A 22,813-nucleotide genomic window follows, 5' to 3' on the forward strand; every position below is an offset into this window, starting at 1 on the left:
GAGCAAAGCAAAAAGCAAAAGGCACCCGTCGTTGTCGTGGTGACGCAAACAGTCACATGCAAGTAAGTATACAGTGGTATAATATGCTCAAGCTAATCGACTAGCGACAGTCTTTCCATCACGCCAGTGTCGGAACCCCCGCGCCCGCAGTCGCCCGATCGCCGGTTCCGGTAGCACAGCTGCGCTTCTGAGTGCACCCAGTGGCGCCACTACGCAACCTCTCTCACATCGTTGTCCTCACCATAACACCAATTTGGAACTTGGAACTTGGAACGCATCAGCAAGACGCACACGTCATCCCCGGGACTATCCACTTTGAAAAGCGCCTTCTCGTCCCGCACGCCTGCGCACTTCAGTCATTCCTGTCGCCTCCGGCTGCGTCAGCCGCACTTGCAGCCGCTGCCGTGGTTGCCTGCTTGGCAACTTTGGTGCCCGTCCTCCGGCGCTTTGCCGGCGGAGGTTTACCCACAGCAACAGCTGCAGCGGCATTTTGCCCCGCAGCCTCCGACTGCGTCGGAGGCGACTGCCCGGGGCTGGATGCAGCACCCCCAGCGGCTGCAGCTGCACCTGTATCCTCGCCTGCTGCCTCGCCGCCACCATCGCCACCCGCATCCTCCCCCTCTGCGCCGTCCTCCTCCTCTGCATCGCCGCTGCTGCGCCGGCGGCGCCGCGTGCCGCCCCCACTCGCGGCGGCGGTGCCACCCCTGCGACCGCGACCGCGGCCTCGCCCTCGCCCTCCGCCGCCACCGCCCCGGCCTCGACCTCGACCGCGGCCGCGGCCACCACTCCGGTCCGTGTCGCCCGGGGACGCAGCCGGCGTGCCCTGGCCGCTGCCTACGTTAGCACCGCTGTTGGGGGAGGCTGACGCCGCCGCCACCTCTGCTGCGGCGGCCGCCACGGCCGCGGCGCCCGACTTGTGTTTCTTGGGCGTGACTTTGATCCCGTCACCCAGCACCAGCTCTGTGGGTTTGTGCAGTCACAGTTGCAATCAGTTGCAACGATCGAGCATCTCTTGCCTCCAGCCTAGCGACAGGGCATCAGCACCTGTTCACCGGGCCCCTCATTTCAATCCCTTCAAAATCCATGTACCGTTAACCCAGTACGTGCGGCACGGTCCCTCGAAGCCGCGCCATAGCTCTCACCCTCCGCCGGCGCGTGGCCGGTCATTCCCGCCACGGCGTGTTGCAGGCGCTTGGACTTGATCTTGGCGAACCTGTGGCGACACACACACACACACACACACACACACACACACACACGCACACACACACACACACACACACACACACACACCACGACGAGGCGAGAGCTCAGGACTGCGTCACCACCCCAGCCTTACCCCCTCCACAGCAGAGCATTATCCTGCCCCAGGCGCGCCTCCACTCCAACCCACCTCACACCGTTCCGCGTGGGCACACCTTCCCGCGGCCCCCAAGACACCGCACCGCCTCACTCCCGCCCCACCCACCTTGTGCTGAAGCTGAGGAACTGCTCCATACGCAGCTGCGCCTGCCGGTTGTCGAACTCACGCAGCACCGGCAGCAGCAGCTCGTCGACCTTGTCACCGCCCCAGCCGAACTTGTCGCTGCATGGATATGAGCCCCGTGATTGTGGGGCGCAGTTGTTGAGCACCACCAAGGGAGAAAACGACACATGAAGGCAAGACGTTCCAGGGAGGTACAAGGGGAAAGTTTCGACGCTGTGCATATCGCTGTGCGTAAGCTGGTGCAGTTGGCAGTCACGACGGCGGGAAAAAGCACAGCAAACATACCTCACACACACACACACACACACACACACACACACACACACACACACACACACATACATACACACCTGCAGAACTGCCGCAGCAGCTGCAGGTCTGGGCGCCCGAACCCGAACTTGTTCTTGTTGGGGTCCAGGCGGGGCGCCAGGTATGCCTCCAGCACGGGGGCGGAGGGGAAGCTGGCGGGCACCTGCCAGTTCTTGCGCACGCCGCGGTGCTGCCGCTTGAAGCGCTGCTGCGCCGGCGTGTCGTCAGGCAGCAGGTCGCCTGAGAGGGAAGAGGTGGTGAGGGGGTGAGGGGGTGAGGGGTGGCAAGGATGTTTGGAAAAGCAGTACAGGGGGGAGGTGGTAGCGGGAGGCGGGAGGGGGTGGCCCAACGAATGGGTCCCATCATCGACAGACAGCCCGCCCAGCCACGCCAATGCGCGGCGAGCGCGGAAGCCGGAAGGTGTTGGGGAGTTGGTGTGAGGCGCTGGGAGGTTGTGTGGATGGCGGGGAGGAAAAGGCCTGGCTATAACACGGTATACACCCAGCATGACTTGCATCCCGCAGTCCCAGCCGCCCTCCAGGCACGCACACACGCCCGCCCGCACCCACCGTCTCCCGCCTCCTCGCCCGCCAGGTGCCGCGCCGCCGCCACCAGCCCCGCGTCCGGCGCCTCCACCCAGGTGCGGAAGCGCGCCAGCCCCTCGCGGCCGGGGAAGGCCTGCACCACCTCCAGCGCGTTCACGATGCCGATGCCCGCACAGCCCTGCGAGTGTGCGTGTGCGTGCGTACGTGTGTGTGTGTGTGTGTGTGTGTGTGTGTGTGTGTGTGTGTGTGTGTGTGTGTGTGTGTGTGTGTGTGTGTGTGTGTGTGTGTGTGTGTGTGTGTGTGTGTGTGTGTGTGTGTGTGTGTGTGCGCGCGCGCGTTTGTGTTCCAGGCGAGGGGCTCGAGCACAAGGGGCAGGAGACATACACACACACCAAGACACCCACAACGTACACGCAGACACACACACGCACATATACACACACATCACGGTACCAACCTCACCTCAGCGGTCGTGCTACATGTTACACGCACACTCCACCACCCCCACCCCGACCAGATCCAACACACGCACTGCCCGCCCCCCTTTCAAACCCCCCCACCCCAACCCCCCCCACCCCCCCCCCACCCGCCCCCACCTCTGTGTAGTCGCTCCCCAGCAGCAGCGCCAGCTCCACCAGCCGCTCCCGGCCCAGGCCCAGCTCCCGCTCCACATCGGCCATGTTGTACTCCTCAACATACCTGTGTGCGTGTGTGTGCGGGGGTTACGTTCATGTTTATTCAAGAAGTGAAGGCGCAGCCAGGAACAGTAGTATAGCAGGCGCGTTGTTAGGCCCCCAGCCCCATCCCCTCAGGCCTCAGCCCTCCTCCCCCAGTCCTCCTCCTCCCAGCCCCCCAGCCCCCCCGCCTCCTCCTCACTTCTTGTTCTCGAAGATGTGCCTGTACACGTGCCGCCCGCCGAACAGGAAGACGTCGTTGTCGTCCGTGACCACACCGTCCACCAGCCCCGCCTGCTCCAGGTAGGCACACTGAGCCTCAGCCTGAGGGGGGGAGGGAGGGGAGCAAGGGGTGTGGGTGCTGCTTCCATCACTTGCAATGTGAAGGTAGGACTGTACTCTTGGCATGCAGACTAGTGTTGTTCCACGATGGCAGTGTGGCGGCACGCCAGCCCGTGTCGGCCTCCTGGGCAACCTCCCACCCATGCCGCCCCCTCCCACCACACACACACGCACGCACACACACATACCGTACACACATATACACACGTACACACACACACACACACACACACACACACACACACGCACATACATGCACACGCGCAGACGCACCTCTGTGGGCGCCACGATGAAGGGCAGCCCGAACATCTGCAGCAGCTCCTGGCACTCCTGGTACATCTCCGTGGTGGGAGCCTCCAGGTTGCGGCTGGCGCGGGCCTACACGGGAGGGAGGCCGGGGAGGCAGAGGCAGAGGCAGAGGGAGGGTGACCCAGTCATGCGAACAGTTTGTATCGCGGGAGGAGCGGGTGCTTAGGGGTTCATGCGTGGACTTAAGGATGGGTTGAATGGGGCTTGCCAGAACCTTCACTGCGCAAGCAGCGCAGGCAGGCAGGCACGCAGGCAGGCAGGCAGGCAAGCATGCCCAATCCTCAACCCGCCCTCCCACCTCCCAACTCGCACCTGCGCCCCCCGCAGCTGCGCCTCCTCCACCTCCACCGCCTCCAGCAGCTCATCAATGTCCGGACCCGCCCCTGCTACTCCAGCTGCTCCTCCAGCTCCTGCTCCTGCCTCTGCCGCTGCTGCCTCCGCCTCCGACTCATAGCCGTACGCGCCCGTGCCGCCCTGGCGACCGGCCACCCCGCCAGCAGCGGCCTGGGGTGGCGCGGGAGCGGCAGTAGCGGGCGCGGTGGCAACGACGGGCGGCGATGTGAAGAAGAACGTGCCCTGCGGCGCCTCCGGCGGCCGGTCTACAAGCGGCTGTAGCGGGTCAGCGGACCGCATGAGGGGCTGCTGCTGCGGCTGGTGCTGCTGCTGTCGCGGCTGCGGTGCTGCTACTGCCGGCGCACCTCCTCCTGCTACAGCCGCTGCTGCTACTGCCGGCTGCTGCAGCTGGCGCTGTTGCGGCGGCGGCGACGGCGGCGGGCGCTTGTCGCGCTCCGGCACGAATTCTATGTCTTCATCAAACCAGTCCGCGTCCTCGTCATCCCAACCATCAACGCTGCCGCCGCCGCCGTCTGCCGCCGCCTGCTCACCGGCGTCCTCGTCGTCAAGAAGCGACGGGTCGTCGTCGGCGGCGGCCGCGGCGGCCGCGGCAGCGGCGGCGGCGGTAGCGGCATTGGTTGCTGGATGCGCAACAGCGGCGGTCACGGCAGTCGCGGCGGTCACGGCGGCGCTGGCTGGAAGGCTTGGGTTGAGGCGCGGCTGGGGCTGCGCGGCAGCTGTCGGTTGCTGAGGCGCAGCCAGCGGCGGTGGCGGCAACGCCCGCACACCTGTGGGAAAGGCAGCCGCGCCTTGCGGCTGCTGTTGGTGCTGCGGCGAGGACGGTGGTGAAGAGGTGGCGGCAGCAGCAGTAGCAGCAGCATCAGCAGCGCTTGGGGCTGTGTGTAGCTCGGGCGGTGTGGCCGGCGACTGCGCTGTTAGCTGGGGCGCCCGTTGCAGCTGTGCGGGCGGCGGCGACGCCGGCGGCTGGTCCACAATGGGCTCCTCCACAAAGTCGAAAGCAAAGTCCATTTCATCCTCGGCGTCCTCGTCAGCAAGCTCGTAAGCCGCAAATTGCTGCTTGTCAGCGCCGCTGTTGGTCTGTGCCAGTTCTGGTCGGGAGTTCACCACCGGCGCGGCAGCGCTTACTACGACGGGTGCGGGTGCTGCTGCTGCTGCTGCTGCTGCTGCTGCTGCCGGCCCCAGCACGCCACTGCTGCCAGCCTGCAGTGCCGCCCGAGAGGGCGCCGCAAGCAGGACTGACCCGGAAGCTGCCACGCCGCCAGCGCTGCCGCCTGCTGGTGCGTCCAGCAACTCTTTGCTACTGCTGTTGATCGCGGCAATCAGGCTACGCGCCGCCGCGGCACTGACGCCCGCGCCCACAGCATCGTCCACATCATCCACATCATCCGCCCCATCGCCGCCGTCACCACTGCCACTGCCACCGCCACCGCCACTGCCGCCGCCGCCGCCGCCGGCACGGCGCTGCGCGGCCGCCATCGCGGCCAGCAGCTCCGCCCGGCTGGCGGCGACGCTGGCCTTCACCCTCGGCTCGGGGCTCGCAGGCGCCGCACCCGCACCGACGCCGCCGCCAGACGCAACCCCCGCGGCGGCGGCGCCGGACACAGCGGCGGCGGCGGCGGTGTGGGCCTGGGCGCCCAGGCGCGACAGGCCCAGCAGTCCCAGCCTGCTACTGCCACCGCCAGCTCCACCTGCAGCAGCCGCAGCCGGAGCTGGGGAGCCCAGACGCACAGCACCCACGGCCGCCGCTGCCTCCCACACGACCGGCGCGTCCTCCCATTCGAAGTCGTCATCGTCACCCGCAAGACTTGGGCCCGCCGGCACCTGTGCTGCCGCCTGTGCTGCTGCCGGTGCCGCTGCAGCTGCTGATGTTCGGCCCGCGGCTGTTGCACTTGCAGCGGCACCAACTCTGGCTGTAGCAGCGGCTGCAGCTGTAGCGGCAGTGGCAGCAGTAGCACTGGCAGTAGCTGCGGGTCGCGGTGCTGTCATGGCGGCCTCCAGGGCATCCAGGTCAGCATCCGCCGCCTCCCAGATCACGTCGCCGTCACTGACGCTGTCGCCGTCGCCGTCGCCGACGGCGGCTGTAGCAGCGGCTGTAACAGTGGCTGTAGCAGTGGCTGTAGTAGTGGCCGTGGCAGTAGCAGTGGTAGCGGAGGGGATGGCGGCGGCGGCTGCACCGACAGCTGGCGCAGTGCGGGTGGCTGACGTCCGAGGGCGTCCGAGGGCGTCCGCCACCGCTGCAGCCGCGCCTGCCGGCGCCAGCGCCAAAGGGCCGCGGCGTGGCGCAAGAAGGGCGGCAGTAGCAGCAGCACCACCGCCCACAGCGCCAGTGTGCGAAACCAGGGCTGCGGCTGTAGCAGGGGTGGGGATCTGCGTGCCGGGCGACTGCCTCGCCGCGGTTGCGGCAGTCGCAGCGCTGGCAGTAGCAGCTGTAGCAGCTGTCGATTCCGCCGGCCGCTTGCCGGCAGTGACAGCGGCTTGCTTGCTTGTGCCCAGCTCCACCACCTGCACGGCCTCACTTACGTCCTCCCATTCGAAGCCGTCATCCTCCTGCTCTGAGCCATTCTCCTGCGTACTTGATGGCTGCCGCTGCGATGGCTGCGAACGCTGCTGAAGATGCGGCTGCTGACCCTGTGCCCGAGGTTGGGCCCCAGCAGGCAGCGTGGCGGCGCCACCACTGCCGCCGCCGCCGCCGCCGCCGGCAGGCGCGCTGTCGAGCAGGCTCTGCCGAATCGCCTCCTGCAACAGAGCGTCCTCGTCCTCCTCCTCCTCGTCCCCCAACTCGACCACCTCAGCATCGAGCTCCTCCCCGTCCTCTTCCTCCTCCGCGCCCTCACCCTCGCCCTCCGCGCCGCTGCTGCTCGTCCGCCGGCCTCCTGACCCCGACCCCGTCCCTCCTGCCGCCGCCTCCTTCCTTTTCCGCTGCTGCTGCGCCTGCTTTCTCCGCCGCCCGCGCCCCCGCGCGGTCAACCCCTGCTGCTGCCCCGCCGCCGCCGCCGCCGCGCCCCAGTCCGCCAGCTTGCGGCCCATACGGAAGCCGTGGCTGCTGCTCCACAGCTTCTGACGCGACTGCATGCGCTCGCGCCAGTCGCGCGGCCGCGCCACGGTGCCAGCCACGGCCGCAGCTGCGAGGTTTAGTGGCGCCATCAGCACACAAAGCAAAACAGGCAGGCAAGCAAGCAAGGAGTTGAAGCCCGAGGAACGCAAGCAGTATACATGCATCTCGCAATTGGCAATTCACGTGTGTACGGCGGCAGGTGTCGCCCCCGGCCCCCCAGCCACCTCACCTGCCACCGACGGCGCCGCCGCCTCCTTGGCCACATCCACGTCCTCCCACTCCACGTCGTCGAGCAGCGCCGCCGGCGCCGAGCTGGCAGTAGCGGCAGTAGCAGAAGCAGTCGCTGCGGCAGTAGCACCACTGCTGGCAGGAGGACCGGCGGCTGCGGCAGTAGCAGCAGTAACCGTAGCACCTGCGCCGCTCGACAGGCCGTCTGCGGCCAACACGGAAGAGGCCAGTCCCCACGGCGCTCGGGCTCCGGCGGCGCCGCCAGCGTCACGCTCGGCGTCGCTGCCGCTGCTGCTACTGCCGAACATTCCTTTGGCGCTGTCGCTACTGCCGCCGCCCTCGCCGTCTGACAGACGCAGCTCCAGCGTCGCGCCCTTGGCCACCACCCCTGCGCCTGCCAGCAACTCCCCCGCCCCTTCTCCGCCCCCGGCTCCACCTCCGCCTCCAGCCGTGGCTCCTGCCCTTCCAGCGCCGGCGGCGCCGCCTGCCGCACCACCGGCACCCCGGCCGCCGGCCGCCACCGCCGCCGGCGCGGAGGCCGCGTGCGGGAGCTTGGTGTTGGTGACCGCCGCCAAGCCCTTAAACGCGGCGAGAGGGATGGACGCGGTCAGGGTGGGCGGCATGCCGACGTTGCGCGCCGCCGCACGCGCCGCCGCCGCGATTGCCAGCTGGTCGTGCTTGCCGCCGGCGCCGGCGCCGCGCCCGCGCCCGCGGCCCCGCGCACCGCCACTGCCACTCCCGCTCCCGCGGCCGCGGCCGCCTGCACCCGCTCCCCCGTCCTCTTCGTTGTCGCGCGCCAAGAAGTACTCGCGTCCCTCCTCGCCCATGATGCGCCGAACCTGTTGCATTCGCAATGTCGTAATGCTGGATAATTTCTGGTCATGCACAAGAACGAGAATTGCACACATACAGTAGCAACGAACCCGGCAAAGAATCCCCGCCATAAATGTTAGGCCCAACAAGAAACCAGTTCGCACCTGCACGTTGTCGCCGTTCGCGCCGCCGCTGCCTCCGGCTCCGCCCAGGTTCTGCTTGTACGCCTCCAGCTGCTGCCGGAACGCCGAGGCCTTGAGGTAGGTGGACATCTGCACCTCGCAGAACGACTCGGGCCGCACGCGCGCTGCCACCTGGAACTTCTCGCGGTTGGCTGAGGCGTGGCGAGGAGGTTAACGTTGAACCAATCCCGTAAGGAAACAGTGGCGAGGGGGGGGTGCGGGTGATTGGCAAGCGGGCGGGTGGGTTGGTGAAGGTGGCGGGTGGCACATCCACGGGCGGTGCACCACCGGCAGTCTCGTGCGCTGCCAAGTTGACCACGACCCTGCCCATACGCCCCCTGTCCTCCCTCCCCTCCCCCCCCCTCCCCTCCCCCCCTGCCCCCTTCCCCTTCTCACCCGCCGCAGCCGCGTCTCTCATCTTGTCCAGCAGCTCCAGCTGCAGCGAGGTGGGCAGCGTGGACAGCACCGCGGGATCCACGGCACTGGGGTCATCTGGCAGGGCAATCATGGAGGCAAGCAGCTCCGCATCATCATCATCCTCCTCGTCGTCGTCGCCAAGGTCGTCATCACCGTCGCCGTCGGGACGGGCGGACCGACGCTGGGCTTCCAAGATGGAGGAGGTGGCGGCGGCGGTGGTGGCGGCGGCGGTGGGGCGGCGGGAGGCGTCCGCGTCGAGCACGTAGGCGTTGACTGCGTGTTGAAAAGCAGGAATCAGGACGGAGGCACTGGGGGTGTCAGGCTGGTGTGTGTGCCGGCTACACATGAGCATGTGCTGTCCTGGGGGGAGCGGCGCCCAGACCCACACAGAGCACGCGTGCAAGCCAGGCACACACACCACGACGTAATTGCCGTTGCCTCCTCAAAGACTCCATGAGCCCCGACGCACGAACAGCGTCGCCCGCCACTCACAGTAGGGGTCGAACCGCATCGCGGCCGTGGGGTCGATGTCCTCCACATTCATCTCATCATCCCCCGCGCGCTCGTCCTCCGCCAGTGCCGCCGCAATGGCAGCCGCATCCGCCTCAGACATGCCGTCGCCGCCCTCTCCCAGCGCGCCGCCCGCCACGTCCTCCCAGTCCTCCGCGCTGCCGTACGCGCCCGTACCCGCCACGGCCGCGGCCGCCGCCGCCACCCCAGCCGCCGCCGCCACCGCAGGGCGTCCTGCTGCTCGCCCGGCCGCCAGCCTCACGCCTGCTGCGGCTCCTCTTCCCGCCGCTCCCGCTGCCCCTCCAGCTCCCCCTGCCGCTCCTCCTGCTGCACCGGCGGCCGAGCCAACCGCCCGAGTCCCCGAAGCAGCCCCAGCCCCACCAGCCCCAGAAGGCCCCGCAGCAGCAGCACCCGCTGCTGGTACCGCTGCCGCTGCCGTGCGGCTGTTCAGCTGCAAGTCCAGCTCGCGAGCCAGGGCCTCGTCAGCCGCAGCCAGCGCCTCCGCTGCCGGGCCCCGCGGCGGCCGCGGCAGAGGAGGCGGCATCTCCTGGGCCGCCTTGCGCGCTGCAAGGCAGGGCGATTGTGGGACGTCGGCGGCGAGGACGCACACCAAATACACACATACATACGTCGCGTTTTGCAATGTGCACTTCTCCAGCCACGACCATCAACCCACAACTCCATGTATGCTTCTCCTGTTGTCAGCCACGCTGCGGCACGACACGCCCCGCCCCAGTCCCGCCCCGCCCCAGTCCCGCCCCGCACCCAGTCCCGCCCCGCCCCAGTCCCGCCCCAGTCCCGCCCTCAGCCCCGCCACGCACCCAGCCACGCCGCCTCCTCCTCCCGCGTCATGGGCCTCTTGCCGGTGGCCAGCCGCCGCATGGCGCCCTCGTCATCCACGTCAATCACCTCGGCGGCGGCAGCAGGCGCCTGAGATCCGGATCCAGATCCCGAGGGACCCGCTCTGAAGCCGGATCCAGACGGACCGGCTCCCCCGGATCCAGACGGACCTGCTCCCCCAGATCCAGACGGACCCGCTCCTCCGGATCCAGACGGCCCCGGCCCAGGTCGTGAGGGGCCCGCTCCCGCAGCGCTTGCGGCTTGCAATGACGCAGTCGGTGGCCGCGGCGGCACGGGGGGCTGTGCTCTTGCCGTACCCCTGCCGCCGCGCCCGCCGGCAGCAGCGCCTGAAGCGGACTCCGTTGGCGCCGCGGAGCCGACAGCAGGTCCAGCCGCAGCACCCGCGCCGGCAGCAGCACCCGCTCCGGCAGCAGCAGCAGCGCCAGCGCCGGCTCCACGCGCGCCCTGCTGCTGCGCCTTGGCGGCTTGCAGGGCCTGTCGGGAAGGTAACGTTTAGATGATGCGTGGAGGCAAGAGGCCGCAACACTCCCCACCGAGACCACCCTCATCCAAAGAAATCATTTACCGGTAACGTGCAACGCATACCACGCACAATCAACGTCGTCAAACACAAATGTACACAAAAGCCACACATTTGCGCGCACCTGCTTCTTCATCTGCGCGATGAGCAGCTTCTCCGCCGTCTTGCGCAGCACGCCCTGCTGCGCCTCGCGACGGCGGCGGCGCGCGATGTTGGTGTGGCGCTTGAGCGCGGGGGTGGCGCCGTCGAACACGAACACGGGTCGCACACGGTGAAATAGCAGCCTGTGGTGCAGCAGCAGCAGCAACAGGCGACGGTTTGGATGTGAGCTAGGTGGCACATGGCACAGAAGGACACGGGAGCTTTGGTTGCGGTAATTTGGTTGCTTAACGGTCCGATTGTGGGGGTGTATAGGATGCGTGGTCCTCATCTCCCCCCACTCGCTTGATACACACCACTTGCCCACGGCAGGGTGTATCTATTCTATTACTAATTCTTGCTTAACGGTATTTGCAGTGGCCAAATGGGCGAAGCGGCGGCACACCAGGCCCATTCGGGGGGCACTGCATGTCCCCGCCCACCCGCCCACCCGCCCACCCGCCCTCTTCCCGTCCCTCGCTCTCCACCTGCAGATGCGGCGGAAGAAGCCCAGAAGATGCGCGTTGCGCATCATGTCGCCCTTGTCGTCGCGCATGGCCTTCATAAACTGAAACAGCCAGATGGACGCATCTGCAGGGGCGCGGCCGAGGGAGAGGAGGAGCGGGGGCCAGGCGCACGGTGCAAAAGGTTTGGGCAGGGCCACGCGGTCGGCTGGGCACTACTTTCCCTTTCGCTGAGGTCGAAAGGGATCAAATGACTTGCAAGCTAGCGTTGTAATTACATTTGCAGGTGTAACTGTTGCAGCAGCGGAAGTTGGCATGGCTTCCGCCCCGAACACGGCGCTGCTCGGCATAAAGGCCCATACTCTATCATACACTCGCCGATAGCAAGACGCTTGTTGGCAATCGCCTCAATGTTGATGCGTCGGCCCACTGGCTCCAGCAGATTCCACAAGCCTTTTACTCCCATGGCTCCTCGCTTGCACTAAGTGCCTGATATGTAATGAGTATGTAAAATGTTACGAGCTATGGGACAGCGTTGCAGCACAGTGCAGGCCCGCAGGCGCTTTTCGCCCGGGGCCTGTGCTAAACTAATTTGCAGGTCGGAAGCTGTGTAAGTAGTCTATGTAATCCTAATGAACTGAGGTGTCTGCAGTCCGTGGGCTCTACCGGCGCGCGTGCGATGCCCATGCGGCGGGGGTATGCGCGCGCACTTTGCTTATGCCCTTACTCAGGCTTAACTCCAAGTCCAAGAGTCCCTGACCCTGACCGTGCATCCGGGACAACACAAGCTGACGAACTCTGGTTCACCCACAAAGTCACCACACCTTACAAGGGGGCTAGACGGCTAGTCCCCTCGGTCGGCGGCACCGCCGCGCACGCAGCCACGCACTCACGCCACCCTGCGGCTCACGACCCCCCTCCACTTCCCAGCTCCTTCTTGCCCCGCACGCTCCACCGCCAGCCCCCGTCCCCAGGCCAGCATCACATCCTCATCTCGCAAGCACCACTTCAGAACCTCCTCATCCTGCCAGCTCATCCGGGAATCACACGCGCGGTACCCAACGGTCAAACGCTGCCGCCTCCGCAGCTCCCAGCTCAGCGCCTGGTCCGCACACGCTCACCGCGGCACCCCTCTCATCCGAGGGAGCCCGGAGCCTCAAGTTCCACTCCTGCCGCCGCACTGCCACCCGACATCATGTGGCACAACGTCCCTGACCGCCGGCCCCGCCGCTGCTGCCTCAACACCAGTCCAAGCCGGCTTTAAGCTGCTACTGCCGCTACAGCCAACCGAGTCCTCCTCTCAAGCACAAGCTCCAGCGCCTCCCCAGCATCAGCTGCTGCTGCTGCCTCCTAAGCTGCCGCCTCCGCTGCTGCCACTGCTGCTGCCGCCGTCGCCTTAGTAGGAGCGGCCCCACAGCGCCCAGTTCTTGGCGGGCTTGCCCGAGTAGAAGCACTTGGTGCCCTCGGGCAGCGGCGGCGCCTCGAAGGGCAGGCACAGCGTCTTAGCGCCCATGGCGTCGGGGGTGGTGGACTTCTTCTTCACCTCCTCCTCGATCTCCTCCTCGTCGGCCCTGCGGCGCGCGAGGAGAAGCCATTACAAGGGTACAAGGGCGACCAGACGCATGCAACACAGGGGAGCCCCAGGCGTGCGTTACAGCGAAGGCGCTTCAGCCTGTGCATGGTGACCAGCTTTCACGCCTACAGCGCCCCTGCATCGCTGCATCACTGCATCGCTGCAGTCCCCACTCTGCAGCCCCGCTTGCGCGTGTGTCGCGCACGCACCAGGGCGTGAGCGCCATGTGCTTGTTGCCCAGCGCCGCCATGAACTCCTCCCAGCTGTGGCAGGTCTCGGTGCAGTTGGCGGTGCGCGACTTGGCGGCGGCGAACATGTCGGCCTGGATGGTCTCCAGCAGCTCCGGGATGCGCGTGGCCACGTCCGCCCACGGCACCACCTCCTTGGCGCCTGAGGAGGTTGTGGTGGTGAGCGCGGGGGTTGAGGTGGAGGCGAGGTGGCGTTGCAGGCGAGTGGGGGAAGCAGTCGTTGGACATGCGGCTCCGCAGCTGCCTGCCGAAGCACGCCGCCGCCACTCCGCCGCCACTCTGCTGCGTGCCCTGCTCCCGCCCAGCTCCTTCCCCTTCCCATCGACACCTCTGCTGCTTCTCCCTCTGCCCCCACCAGCACCCGCCCTCCCCCTTCCCACCCACACCAGCACCCCCCCCCTTACCGGTGTCGCGGCGGCAGGTCATGACCGCGGCGTTGTCCATGTCCTTGGGTCCCAGCTCCACGCGCAGCGGCAGGCCCTTGAGCTCCCAGTGGTTGTACTTCCAGCCGGGGGTGTAGTTGGAGCGCGTGTCGGTCACCACGCGCACGCCCTTGTCCTCCAGCGCCTTGGTCAGCTCGTCCACCTGTGGGGGAGAAGGTGGTGGTGGAATGTGGTGGGGATTGCAAGGTCAAGGTCGTGGGAACAGGGTAAGCGGAATGGTGGGGCGGGTGGAGGTGGAGGTGGCGGGGACAGCAAGGGAGTACACGGCCAGGAGAGGGCCTCCTTGACGTGGGCCCCTACTTCCTCCAAACTATCCCCTCGAATCCTCACGCCGCCTCCCAGCGTGCCCTACCGGCCCACACGCCACCCACCGGCCCCACACTACCCGCCCCACCCCACCCAACCCACCCACTTCACCACCCCACCTTGTCCAGCATGGCCTGCACCGCCTCGGGCGCGGTGGAGGCCTTGGGGATGGGGATGAGCACCACCTGCTTGGGCGCCACGCGCGGCGGCAGCACCAGCCCCTTGTCGTCGGCGTGCGTCATGATCATCACGCCCAGCGAGCGCGTGGTGAGGCCCCAGGAGTTCTGCCACACGTGCTGCTTCTGGCGGTCGTCGTCCTCGTAGGTGATGTTGAACATCTTGGAGAAGTTCTGGCCCAGGCAGTGGCTGGTGGCACCCTGCGGGGAGAGAGGGGGAGCGGGGGAGAGGGGGAGCGGGGTAGAGAGGGAGAGAGGGGGGATTGCAAAGATGGTTGGAAAATGTGTACAGGATGCAAGACTGCCGGCGAAGACGGGGGAGGGTGCAGGGGAGGGGGTAGCCGTTCGCGGGAGCAAGGAGTGTTCAAATCACAATGGGGAGAGGGTAGGGAGAGGGGTGGCGTTGAGACTTTGAGAACCCCCACATGCTAGCCACGACCCTGACGGGACCCGCCCCTCATGTGACTGCCACGATGGCCCTCCTTCCTGAAACACACACCCGGCCACACACCAATGCCATACACGGCTACGCTCACACACGACCACACACGCGGCGACAGGCCCGCACCTGGATGCCGCGGCCGGTCTCGGGGATGTAGGCCTCCACGGTGGTGGTGTAGAAGGCGCCCGCGAACTGCTCCTTCTTGGACTTCTTGCCCTTGGTCACCGGCACAGCCAGCAGGTCCTCATACACGCCGCTGTGCGGGTGGAGTGCGTGCGTTTGCGTGTGTTAGTGACCGTTTCAAACGACAAGTACGTTCATCCCCGTAGCAGCACCTTTCGCATAATATCTCCGCAAACATCTCCCCTCCCCCTCATTGCCAGCACCACCAATCCTGTCCCGCCCCATCCCGCGAGTGCGCGTCCAAGCAAAGCCCCATGCAACCACCCATGCAACCACCCCTCGCCCCTTACACCTTATCCCCTGCCTCTTCCCTCGCCCCCTGGTCGTTGGGACTACACACTGCGCTGGCATCATTTCCTTTACGGCACACACATGTCCCCCATTCCCACCTCGCTGCTTCCGTCTGCGCCTCACGGTTCTCTCCCCGTTTGCCTTCCTAGGAAAGGTCACAACAACCCCCCCCCCCTCACCCACCAAAGCCCCCGTCCCCTTGCCCCCGGCTCCCTCCCTCACCGGTACAGCTCCAGGATGTCCAGCACCTCGCGCTCCGCCTCCTCCTGCGTGGCGAAGGCGGTGTGGCCCTCCTGCCACAGGAACTCGCGCGAGCGGATGAAGGGCGTGGGGTACTTGAACTCCCAGCGCACCACGTTGGTCCACTGGTTCAGGCGCAGCGGCAGGTCGCGGTGCGAGCGGATCCACTGGGAGAAGTAGGGGTACATCACCTGGGCGTGTGCGTGTGGGCAGGGAGGGGGGAGGAAGGGAGGGAAGGGCAGGGCAGGGAAAGGTCAGGGCAGGTCAGGTAAGGCTCGTGACAGCGGGCACGCGTGGGTTGCCCACTCCATTGGCAGCAACGGGGCCCGGCCTCCTTCAAATCCCGCCCGTGGCACGCCCTTCCCGGCGCCTCCCGCTTGCTCTTCCATCCACCTCCTTCTCCCTCTACTGCCCACACCCTCGCCCCTCCACCCCCCGCCCCCCCCCCCGCCCCCTCGGCCCCTTGGCCCCCCGCCCTCACCGTCTCCGAGGTGGGGCGGATGGCGATGGGCTTCTCCATGGTGCTGTTGCCGTACTTGGTCACCCAGGCCACCTCGGGCGCGAAGCCCTCCACGTGGTCCTTCTCCGTGTTCAGCACGTCCTCCGTGATGAACAGCGGGAAGTACGAGTTCTGCACGCCCAGCTTCTTAATGCGCTGGTCGAACCTGCAGGGGGTTGCGGGATGTGTGTGTGTGGAGAATGGAGGGCGAAAGGTGCGGGTAGGGTGCGACGTGAGGAGGCGGGAGCTATGGAACTATCCTGGATGGAGCGCGGCGCGTGCGATGGACACAAAGCCGTCTCCTTGTCTCCTCCCACCCACAATGCCCCTGCCCACACCGGCCTTGCACCCTCCCTACAGCAGTCCCATCCCTCTCCCTCCTCCCAACCCCCCTCCCTCCTCCAAAACCGTATCCTCGGCGCCCCACACACTCACCAGCCCTGCACCACCTCCCACATGGCGTAGGCCCAGGGGCGCAGGATGTAGCAGCCGCTCACGTCGTAGTAGCTGATGAGCTCCGACGCCACCACCAGCTCCGAGTACCAGTCGCCGAAGTTGTCCTTCTTGCTGTTGCGCAGGCCCAGGCCCTTGCTCTCGCCGCCGGCCGCGGCGCCGCCGCCCGACTTCTTGCCTGCGGAGGGGAGGTGGGAGGAGGGAAGGAGGGGGTGCGGGCGTGGGGGTGGTGTGGTGTGTGTCCTGCGATGTATGGCTGGGCTGTGCGATGGGAGCTGTGCGAGGAATGCTGTGTGGGGGTTGAAGGGCAGGGGTTTGGGAGTACACGAGTATGAGGGAAGGAGGAGTGGGAATGGGACGGGGAGGGCAAGAGCATCGCGTGGCCCTGGCTGCTGTGGGGGGGCCTCAGCTGCTTGAGCCCCACAACTTGAGGTGCGCTTGCGCAGTGGTGGTATTCTGCTGGCTGCACAGTAACCTGAAGGCTGAATAAATAGCTCCCAAAGCTGAGTGACACTGGAACTTCAGGCTGCGGCAACCCTCAGGCCACGCAGGCGGGAGGCTGGGCGAAAGCGGTTATTGCGCCGGGGCCCAGAGAGGCGCGCTGTGACGGGACCGCACCCGCTAAACCCTCCCGATGTTGCGCGCGCGACCCACCCTCTCCCTCCGCCTTAGCCTCCTTCTTCGGCTTCTCCTTCTTCTCTTTGGGGGCCTTAGGGGCCTTGGGCGCCTCAGCGGGGGCGTCCGCGGCGGGAGCCGCAATGGCCTCCTCCGGGTTTGTCTGCGGCGGCAGCCAGTCCACAAGCGTGATTGTAGGACATCAGATCAATTACTCTGCACGCAAAGACTGCGCTGCATTCCCGCATTCCAGCTCCGGCACCAGCACGCTTCAGCAACCGGCCGATCGCACAGCAAACTACGCTTTGCAGTGCTTGAACCCAAGTAAAGGAAGAACGCTTGACATTTCCAGTAGCGCACCATGGTTTGCTTCTCGCGGAGGTGGCCTCGCGAGGCGAAAGAAGAAAGTTGCAGGAAAGAGGGAAGTGCAAACTCAGAGTTGTGCAAGCCCTGGGCTGAAGCAGAACTATTTGCAGCAACTACTAAGCCTGATGCAAGCTTCGCAAGTTGCTTCTTCGATCCCGAAAGAGACAGGAAAGCCCGCGCGAGCATACACGCGGTGTAGTTAGCGCCGACCCGTTTCTGTGTGCTGGCTAGATGAGATACATGTTGAGGAGTGCACAGAGGGAGGTGTAGTGGACACAGCCGCAAGATGGGCCAGTGCCGATGCCCTAACAGCGGGGTCAGCGGGGAAACTTGCAGCGTGCGGGTTTCGTCGCGGCGATCGACGATCCCGTCCAGGGTCACCCCAATTGATGCGCAACAGTTAACTGTGCACTACTTGCATAGATCGACCTGGTTTTGCTTTAGAATCTAGTGCAGATAGCTAGTTCAGTCGGCGAACGAGCCGTTTTCCCTTGCGCGGCATCTTTCTGTACTCCGGACCACTTCATAGAGTCTATAAAGAGCTTAGCAGTATGCAGACGCTCCTAGGAAAGCGGGCGACTCGCCCTTTCACCTCGCAGCGATGCCGCCCATCCGCGGCGAGCACTGTGCGCACCTCGACGTGTCGCTCCAGCTCGGTCCGCTGCCAAGCAAAGATGCAGATGCGGGAGGTGGGCGGGGTGGTCGCTGGGGCGATGGCCCAGTTCTGCAAGCAGACGACCTGCCCATGTGGCAGAAACATGCACCAAGGTCTTACTCTTGGCTTTCTCCATAGGTCATTGAGAAGCTCATCGTGCGGGAGGACCTGACAGAGAAGCAGGCTGAGGAGGCTCTGGGGGTGAGTCGCCTTGCGAGCGCGTGGAGAAGGGAGTATTGCAGGCGGAGTCGCGGGGAGCGTGGCGTGCCCGAGTGTCCGTGTTGTCCTGGCGCGCTGTGCGCATCTGCAGAGGTCCACGCGCACACCGTCCCCTGCCGACCCACATCGCGAGTGCCATAGAGCCAAATGCTGCGAGGCTTAGCAGAAGCTGCTGTTACAAACCATTTGGGAAGACGGTTCGTGTGGGGCCTACTCTGAACCCGTGCTGCCGGCAGCCCAGCCCAGTCCGCCCATTCGCGTTGCCAGCACCGCAACCACCACCACCGCATGGTCATAATCGGCGCTCCGCCTTCATCGCCACTTCCACGCCCCTCCACACCCCAACACCCCATTGCTCCTCTCGCCTTCAGACGCTACTTGATGACTTCGTGACGGAGCAGGCGGCGGCGTTCCTGGTGCTGCTGCGCGCCAAGGTGTGTGTGATTGTGTGTGTGTGTGTGGGGGGGGGGGGGGTAAACGTTGAACCAATCCCGTAAGGAAACAGTCACGCGGCAAGGAAAACTGCAGCTCGGGGGGAGGCGTACATTCATGAACAGTTGAGGAAGTGTTGTGTGGGGGGGACTGGGCGCCGGGGTGCCAGGGTGCGACGAGAAGCATTAGGATTTAGGAGTAAATGTGTTGCAGGGAAGCACAAGCGAGTGCGCGCCCGCACGGTGTAGATGTGGGTGTGGGTTTGGGTGCGTGCCCGCCCCATGTGCTTGTGCCTGGGGGCGCATAGGCCGGGGATGTACTGCTGCAGGGGTCGGGGTGTGTTGGCTGTCAAATGGTGCAACACGTACTGGATGACGAAAAGTGGGCAGCAGTCGGGGGCACAGTAACCAAAGCACGAGAGCAGCAGCAGGAGTGGGAGATTGAATCCCGGAGTGGGAGGGTAAAGCCCGGCGGGAGCTGCATCTGCACAAACACACGGGGCACCAGCCGCTGGCGTGCGGTTGCTGTCCTGGACGCATGCGGCTGCGTCTGTCCAAGCCATGGTCGTCTGGTTGCCGAGCAGAGCGTAGAAGCACCGGGAATGCGCGTGAAAGCAGGCTATGCCGAGCCAGGCCAAGCCAGGTCAGGTCAGGCCAGGTACCGCCGGACCGGCTATCCAGCCATGCTGGCAGTGGCGGGCACAGCGCTTGCCGCATGATGGTGCCGCGTGTCCGTTTCCCGTGGCTCTGCATCCCCCCTCCCCGCCTCCCATGCAAGGCTGCCCCGTGTCAACATCGCCTTCCTCGAATCATCGTCATGTCTGGAGTCCCACTCCCGCTTGCTCTGTTCCTTGTCACAGGGCGAGACGCCCGCCGAGATCGCGGGTCTGGCCAAGGCCATGTTGGACAAGGCGCTGCCCGTCAAGACCAGCCAGCCGGGTGAGAGAGCAGGCGCGCGGCGGGGGGGGGGGGGGGTAGCCATCCATGGGATGGTGTGTATCAAATATGAAGTGAAGTGCCGACGTCCAGAGGGGGGGGGGGCGAGTTTATTCCTATCCATATCTATCAAGGGTTTTTCAAGACCCAGCACTAGCCCAAGAGGTGGCTGATGTGCGTGGTGCATGGAGCGGGCGCGTAGCGGTCGCTGGCCAACACAGGACCATGTTGGGCCGGGGCCTGCTACATGCCGTATGCGGCAGCCGCAGCGGGCATTTTTGGCGCTGGTGTAGCTGCGATCTGCGCCCTGCATGAATGCAAGGACACAAACCGAACAACGCTGTTGCCCAACCACCCATCCTCCATCCCCTGCCGCGCTCGCTGCACCTCAGTTGTGGACATTGTGGGCACGGGCGGCGACGGCATCGGCTCGGTCAACATCAGCACCGGCGCCTCCATCCTGGCCGCGGCCGCCGGCGCCAAGGTGGCCAAGCACGGCAACCGCTCCGTGTCCAGCCTGTGCGGCAGCGCTGACGTGCTGGAGGTGGGCGTGCGGGTGTTATACACCACCAAAACGAAGCGTGTGTGTGTGTGTGTTTGTGTCTGAGGGTGTGTCTGAGGGTGTGTCTTGAGGTTGGATGGGGCAGGGATAATTGTTTCGAGCGTTCCCATGAGAACTAGGGAACGCAACCACACGACTGGCACTCGTAAGCGGGTCCCATGGATCGGCAATTGGAATTCACACGCTGCGCGCATTCCATGTCTATGATTGCCCAACACGCGTGGGACACAGCAGTCGCAGCACCTGCCCTCCCTGGCCTCGGGCGCCCTTCCCCAAACCCCCAACCCACATCGCCGCCCGCTCAGGCCCTGGGCATTGCCATCGACCTGGGCCCGGCCGGCGTGAACCACTGCCTGGACCAGGCGGGCATTGCCTTCATGTACGCGCCGCGCTACCACCCCGGCATGAAGGCGGTGCGGCCTGTGCGCTCGGCGCTCAAGGTGGGGAAGAAGCGCCGCTCCAGCCAGCCGCTGCAGGCGCATGCGGGCAAACCATTTCGCGGCGAATGGCTCCTGTCGTTAGGAACAGAGAGGGAGAGGGAGTGGAGAGGAGGAAGGGTATGGGGGGAGGCAAGGGCGGCAGGGCGGGGGCAGGGCCTGCAGGGGAGCACTGCAGCCGGGTGCGCCCAAACGGTACAGCGTTGATACGGTGATGCTATACGGGGACCTGTCTTACATGATCACACGTACATGCGCACACGGTCGTGTCACTGGCACCATCCGCAGTACTGTTTCCTTATGGGATTGGTTCAGGGTTAGGCCCCATCCGCACTGCATCATCACCTCCCGCACCCCCCTTCCCCCCAATACACACATGCGCGCCCCCACGCCTCCACGGCCCCCAGGTCCGCACGGCGCTCAACATGCTGGGCCCGCTGCTGAACCCGGCCGAGGCGTCGTACGGCCTGGTGGGCGTGTACGACACCTCCATCTCCGAGCTCATGGCGGGATCACTGCTGGTGAGGTCGGGTTGGGTCGGGTCCGCTGGTGTGCCCTAGCCTGGCATGGTCTGACGGTCTGGTGGTCTGGGCATCATGCAGGGCCTGTGGCAGTCGCGTAAGGCTTTTCTCGTTCGTTGTGCACACGCACACACTCTCTTTCGCGCTCTTCCACACTCTTCTACACTCTGCCACTCCCCTCCGCCCTGTGTGTCCCTTGTCGCGTGCGCAGCGCATGGGCGTGCAGAAGGCGCTGGTGGTGCACTCCATGGGGCTGGACGAGTTGACGCCCATGGGCCCGGCGGACGTGGTGGAGGTGACGGCGGGCGGCCCGCTCAAGCGCTACAGCCTGGACCCCAAGGAGGTCGGCATCCCGCGCTGCGAGGTGAGGCGGGGCGGGGCCGCGGGGGCGTGCGGGCTCCAGGGCAGGGGTTGAGGTAGGAGGAAGGGAGGGAGGCGCGCGCGGAGGGAGGGAGGGAGGGGGCAGGGCACGGGTCAGGGGATGAGGTGGGAGTACACCAAACACCCCGACCCCGCCCTCCACCTCCTCCACACCCGTGTACCGCCGCCGCCGCTCGCCACTGCCACCCGCTCCCCTGCCTTGTTCTTTCTTTCTCATGAATGCATCTCACCCACCGCACCGCCCCCAGGTGGAGGACCTCAAGGGCGGCGACGCGCAGCTGAACGCAGCCATCCTGAGGGACGTGTTCGCGGGGCAGAAGGGTGAGGCGGATAGTAGTGGCGTGACGTGCTGTGTGCGTGTTAAAATAAGAAACGAAGCTCGCCCGGACGGTGTGTGTGTGTGTACAATGTGTAGTTATTTCGGGGTCGGTCCTTTGCTTGTAGACTGCTGCTGCGATGACGCCTTGGCCCTGCCCTTAGCCTCGCGCCTGCGCACCCAGCAGGGCGGCACTTGAAGCCTCGCGCCTGCGCACTCATCAGGGTGGCAAGTGAAGCTCTGAACAGCACATTCGCCGCACCGCCTCTGCAGTGTTGGCCATGCGTCCAGCTTTCCGTGCATACGCCACACAGCACAGCACAGCACATCCTGACAGACGTATACTCCTCACCACACAAACCCCTCCGCCCCCAAATAGGCGCGGTGGCCGACGCGCTGTGCCTCAACGCCGGCTATGCGCTGGCGGCTTGCCGCGTGGCGGCCACCCCCGCCGAGGGCGTCAAGATGGCGCAGGAGGTGCAGCGCCGCGGCGACGCCACCGCCACCCTGCAGCGCTGGGCGGAGGCCTCGCAGGCCGCAGCGGCGGCGGAGCGGGAGCAGGCGCACGCGGTGGCGGCGTAAGGGAGGCGTGCATGGCGACAGTGCGGGGGCTGGTAGAGTGGTGTATGGTAGAGTGCATGATGGAAATGGAAGTGCTAGGTACGTGTGGTGAGGTGCGCCTCCGTGTGCTCGTGTGCTAGGTATGGGGGTTCCTGTGTGCTCGGGAGGCGAGGGAGCAGCAAACAGGGCTGGGGGGCGGAAGCACCGGCAGGGATAATAGCGTCAAGTGGTATGGGTACTCGGGGACATGCCCAAGGGTTGGGTTATAGGGAACCCTCGTCCTCACCGTGATTTGCTTACCGGACCTGTGACCCGTGTGTGGCGTGAGTTGGCCAGGGGGGGACTGTTGGCGCTCTCGAAGGCGGGAGGGAGTTCAGGGTCCAGACCGGAAAGCATGCGTGTGGGGGGCCTGTCTTCATGCTTCCCCCAAGTCCAGATCGTGTAACAATACGCTGTTGAGCTGGCGAACACTTGAGCAAGCACGAGTGCTAGCATCGGAGTGCGGGAACCACTGCAGCGCTGTGCTAGCCTGTGCTAGCTGCACGAAACAGTCCTTACCGCGCGCCCTGATGGGTGGCGTTGGGTAGGGCCTTGGTGCCTTGGGCTGCGCTGTCTGGAGATTCCGGCGAACTGATGTGACGGCACAGAGGAGCTATGGATGGATGGGGGTCGTGGCACCAGCGAGGGCGGCCGGGCAGCACAGCCGGCTAACGGCACGACAACCTGGCGGGGGGGGGGGGGGGCGATGATGT

General features: G+C 65.9%; 3 protein-coding genes across 3 annotated transcripts; 1 reads left to right on the forward strand and 2 right to left on the reverse strand.

Moving 5' to 3' along the window:
* Window positions 1–2: 2 nt before the first annotated feature.
* Window positions 3–11,818, reverse strand: CHLRE_10g429050v5 (uncharacterized protein). The gene is made up of 17 exons (XM_043066610.1): window positions 11,586–11,818; window positions 11,232–11,334; window positions 10,730–10,889; window positions 10,046–10,559; window positions 9,207–9,788; window positions 8,694–8,987; window positions 8,280–8,449; window positions 7,304–8,141; window positions 3,978–7,141; window positions 3,630–3,734; window positions 3,217–3,338; window positions 2,937–3,039; window positions 2,365–2,518; window positions 1,837–2,035; window positions 1,469–1,585; window positions 1,143–1,213; window positions 3–960 (listed from the first exon to the last, which is right to left on the reverse strand). Exons 1-17 carry the CDS (start codon window positions 11,671–11,673, stop codon window positions 353–355), a joined length of 7,392 nt encoding a protein of 2,463 aa, XP_042920007.1. The 5' UTR covers window positions 11,674–11,818; the 3' UTR covers window positions 3–352.
* Window positions 11,819–11,916: 98 nt separating this feature from the next.
* CHLRE_10g429100v5 (uncharacterized protein) lies at window positions 11,917–17,328 on the reverse strand. Its single transcript, XM_001702473.2, has 10 exons — window positions 17,037–17,328; window positions 16,716–16,839; window positions 16,044–16,239; window positions 15,591–15,774; window positions 15,092–15,300; window positions 14,522–14,651; window positions 13,897–14,154; window positions 13,433–13,613; window positions 12,990–13,170; window positions 11,917–12,778 (listed from the first exon to the last, which is right to left on the reverse strand). Exons 1-10 carry the CDS (start codon window positions 17,037–17,039, stop codon window positions 12,604–12,606), a joined length of 1,641 nt encoding a protein of 546 aa, XP_001702525.2. The 5' UTR covers window positions 17,040–17,328; the 3' UTR covers window positions 11,917–12,603.
* A 140-nt stretch (window positions 17,329–17,468) lies between these two features.
* Window positions 17,469–22,518, forward strand: CHLRE_10g429150v5 (uncharacterized protein). The gene is made up of 10 exons (XM_001702647.2): window positions 17,469–17,731; window positions 17,836–17,898; window positions 18,288–18,350; window positions 19,208–19,286; window positions 19,676–19,827; window positions 20,151–20,285; window positions 20,690–20,803; window positions 21,015–21,167; window positions 21,433–21,505; window positions 21,880–22,518. Exons 1-10 carry the CDS (start codon window positions 17,717–17,719, stop codon window positions 22,080–22,082), a joined length of 1,050 nt encoding a protein of 349 aa, XP_001702699.2. The 5' UTR covers window positions 17,469–17,716; the 3' UTR covers window positions 22,083–22,518.
* Window positions 22,519–22,813: the final 295 nt, after the last annotated feature.

Source organism: Chlamydomonas reinhardtii, chromosome 10, assembly GCF_000002595.2.
Source record: "Chlamydomonas reinhardtii strain CC-503 cw92 mt+ chromosome 10, whole genome shotgun sequence".
In the NCBI taxonomy this organism is placed as follows: Eukaryota; Viridiplantae; Chlorophyta; class Chlorophyceae; order Chlamydomonadales; family Chlamydomonadaceae; genus Chlamydomonas; species Chlamydomonas reinhardtii.

What these genes read in the sequence shown, in the direction of transcription:
- CHLRE_10g429100v5 (XM_001702473.2), bottom strand. An exon ending in GGCTAAGGCGGAGGGAGAGG is followed by an intron (nt 16,240 to 16,715) that starts GTGGGTCGCGCG and finishes TCCCCTCCGCAG; the next exon opens with GCAAGAAGTCGGGCGGCGGC. An exon ending in GACCTGCCGCCGCGACACCG is followed by an intron (nt 13,171 to 13,432) that starts GTAAGGGGGGGG and finishes CAACCTCCTCAG; the next exon opens with GCGCCAAGGAGGTGGTGCCG.
- CHLRE_10g429050v5 (XM_043066610.1), bottom strand. Translation starts at nt 11,673, where the DNA reads ATGGGAGTAAAAGGCTTGTGGAATCTGCTGGAGCCAGTGGGCCGACGC. An exon ending in GGAGGAGGCGGCGTGGCTGG is followed by an intron (nt 9,789 to 10,045) that starts GTGCGTGGCGGG and finishes CCTGCCTTGCAG; the next exon opens with CGCGCAAGGCGGCCCAGGAG. An exon ending in CGCAGCTGCGGGGGGCGCAG is followed by an intron (nt 3,735 to 3,977) that starts GTGCGAGTTGGG and finishes CCTCCCGTGTAG; the next exon opens with GCCCGCGCCAGCCGCAACCT.
- CHLRE_10g429150v5 (XM_001702647.2), top strand. An exon ending in TGGTGCTGCTGCGCGCCAAG is followed by an intron (nt 18,351 to 19,207) that starts GTGTGTGTGATT and finishes TCCTTGTCACAG; the next exon opens with GGCGAGACGCCCGCCGAGAT. An exon ending in CGTGTTCGCGGGGCAGAAGG is followed by an intron (nt 21,506 to 21,879) that starts GTGAGGCGGATA and finishes GCCCCCAAATAG; the next exon opens with GCGCGGTGGCCGACGCGCTG.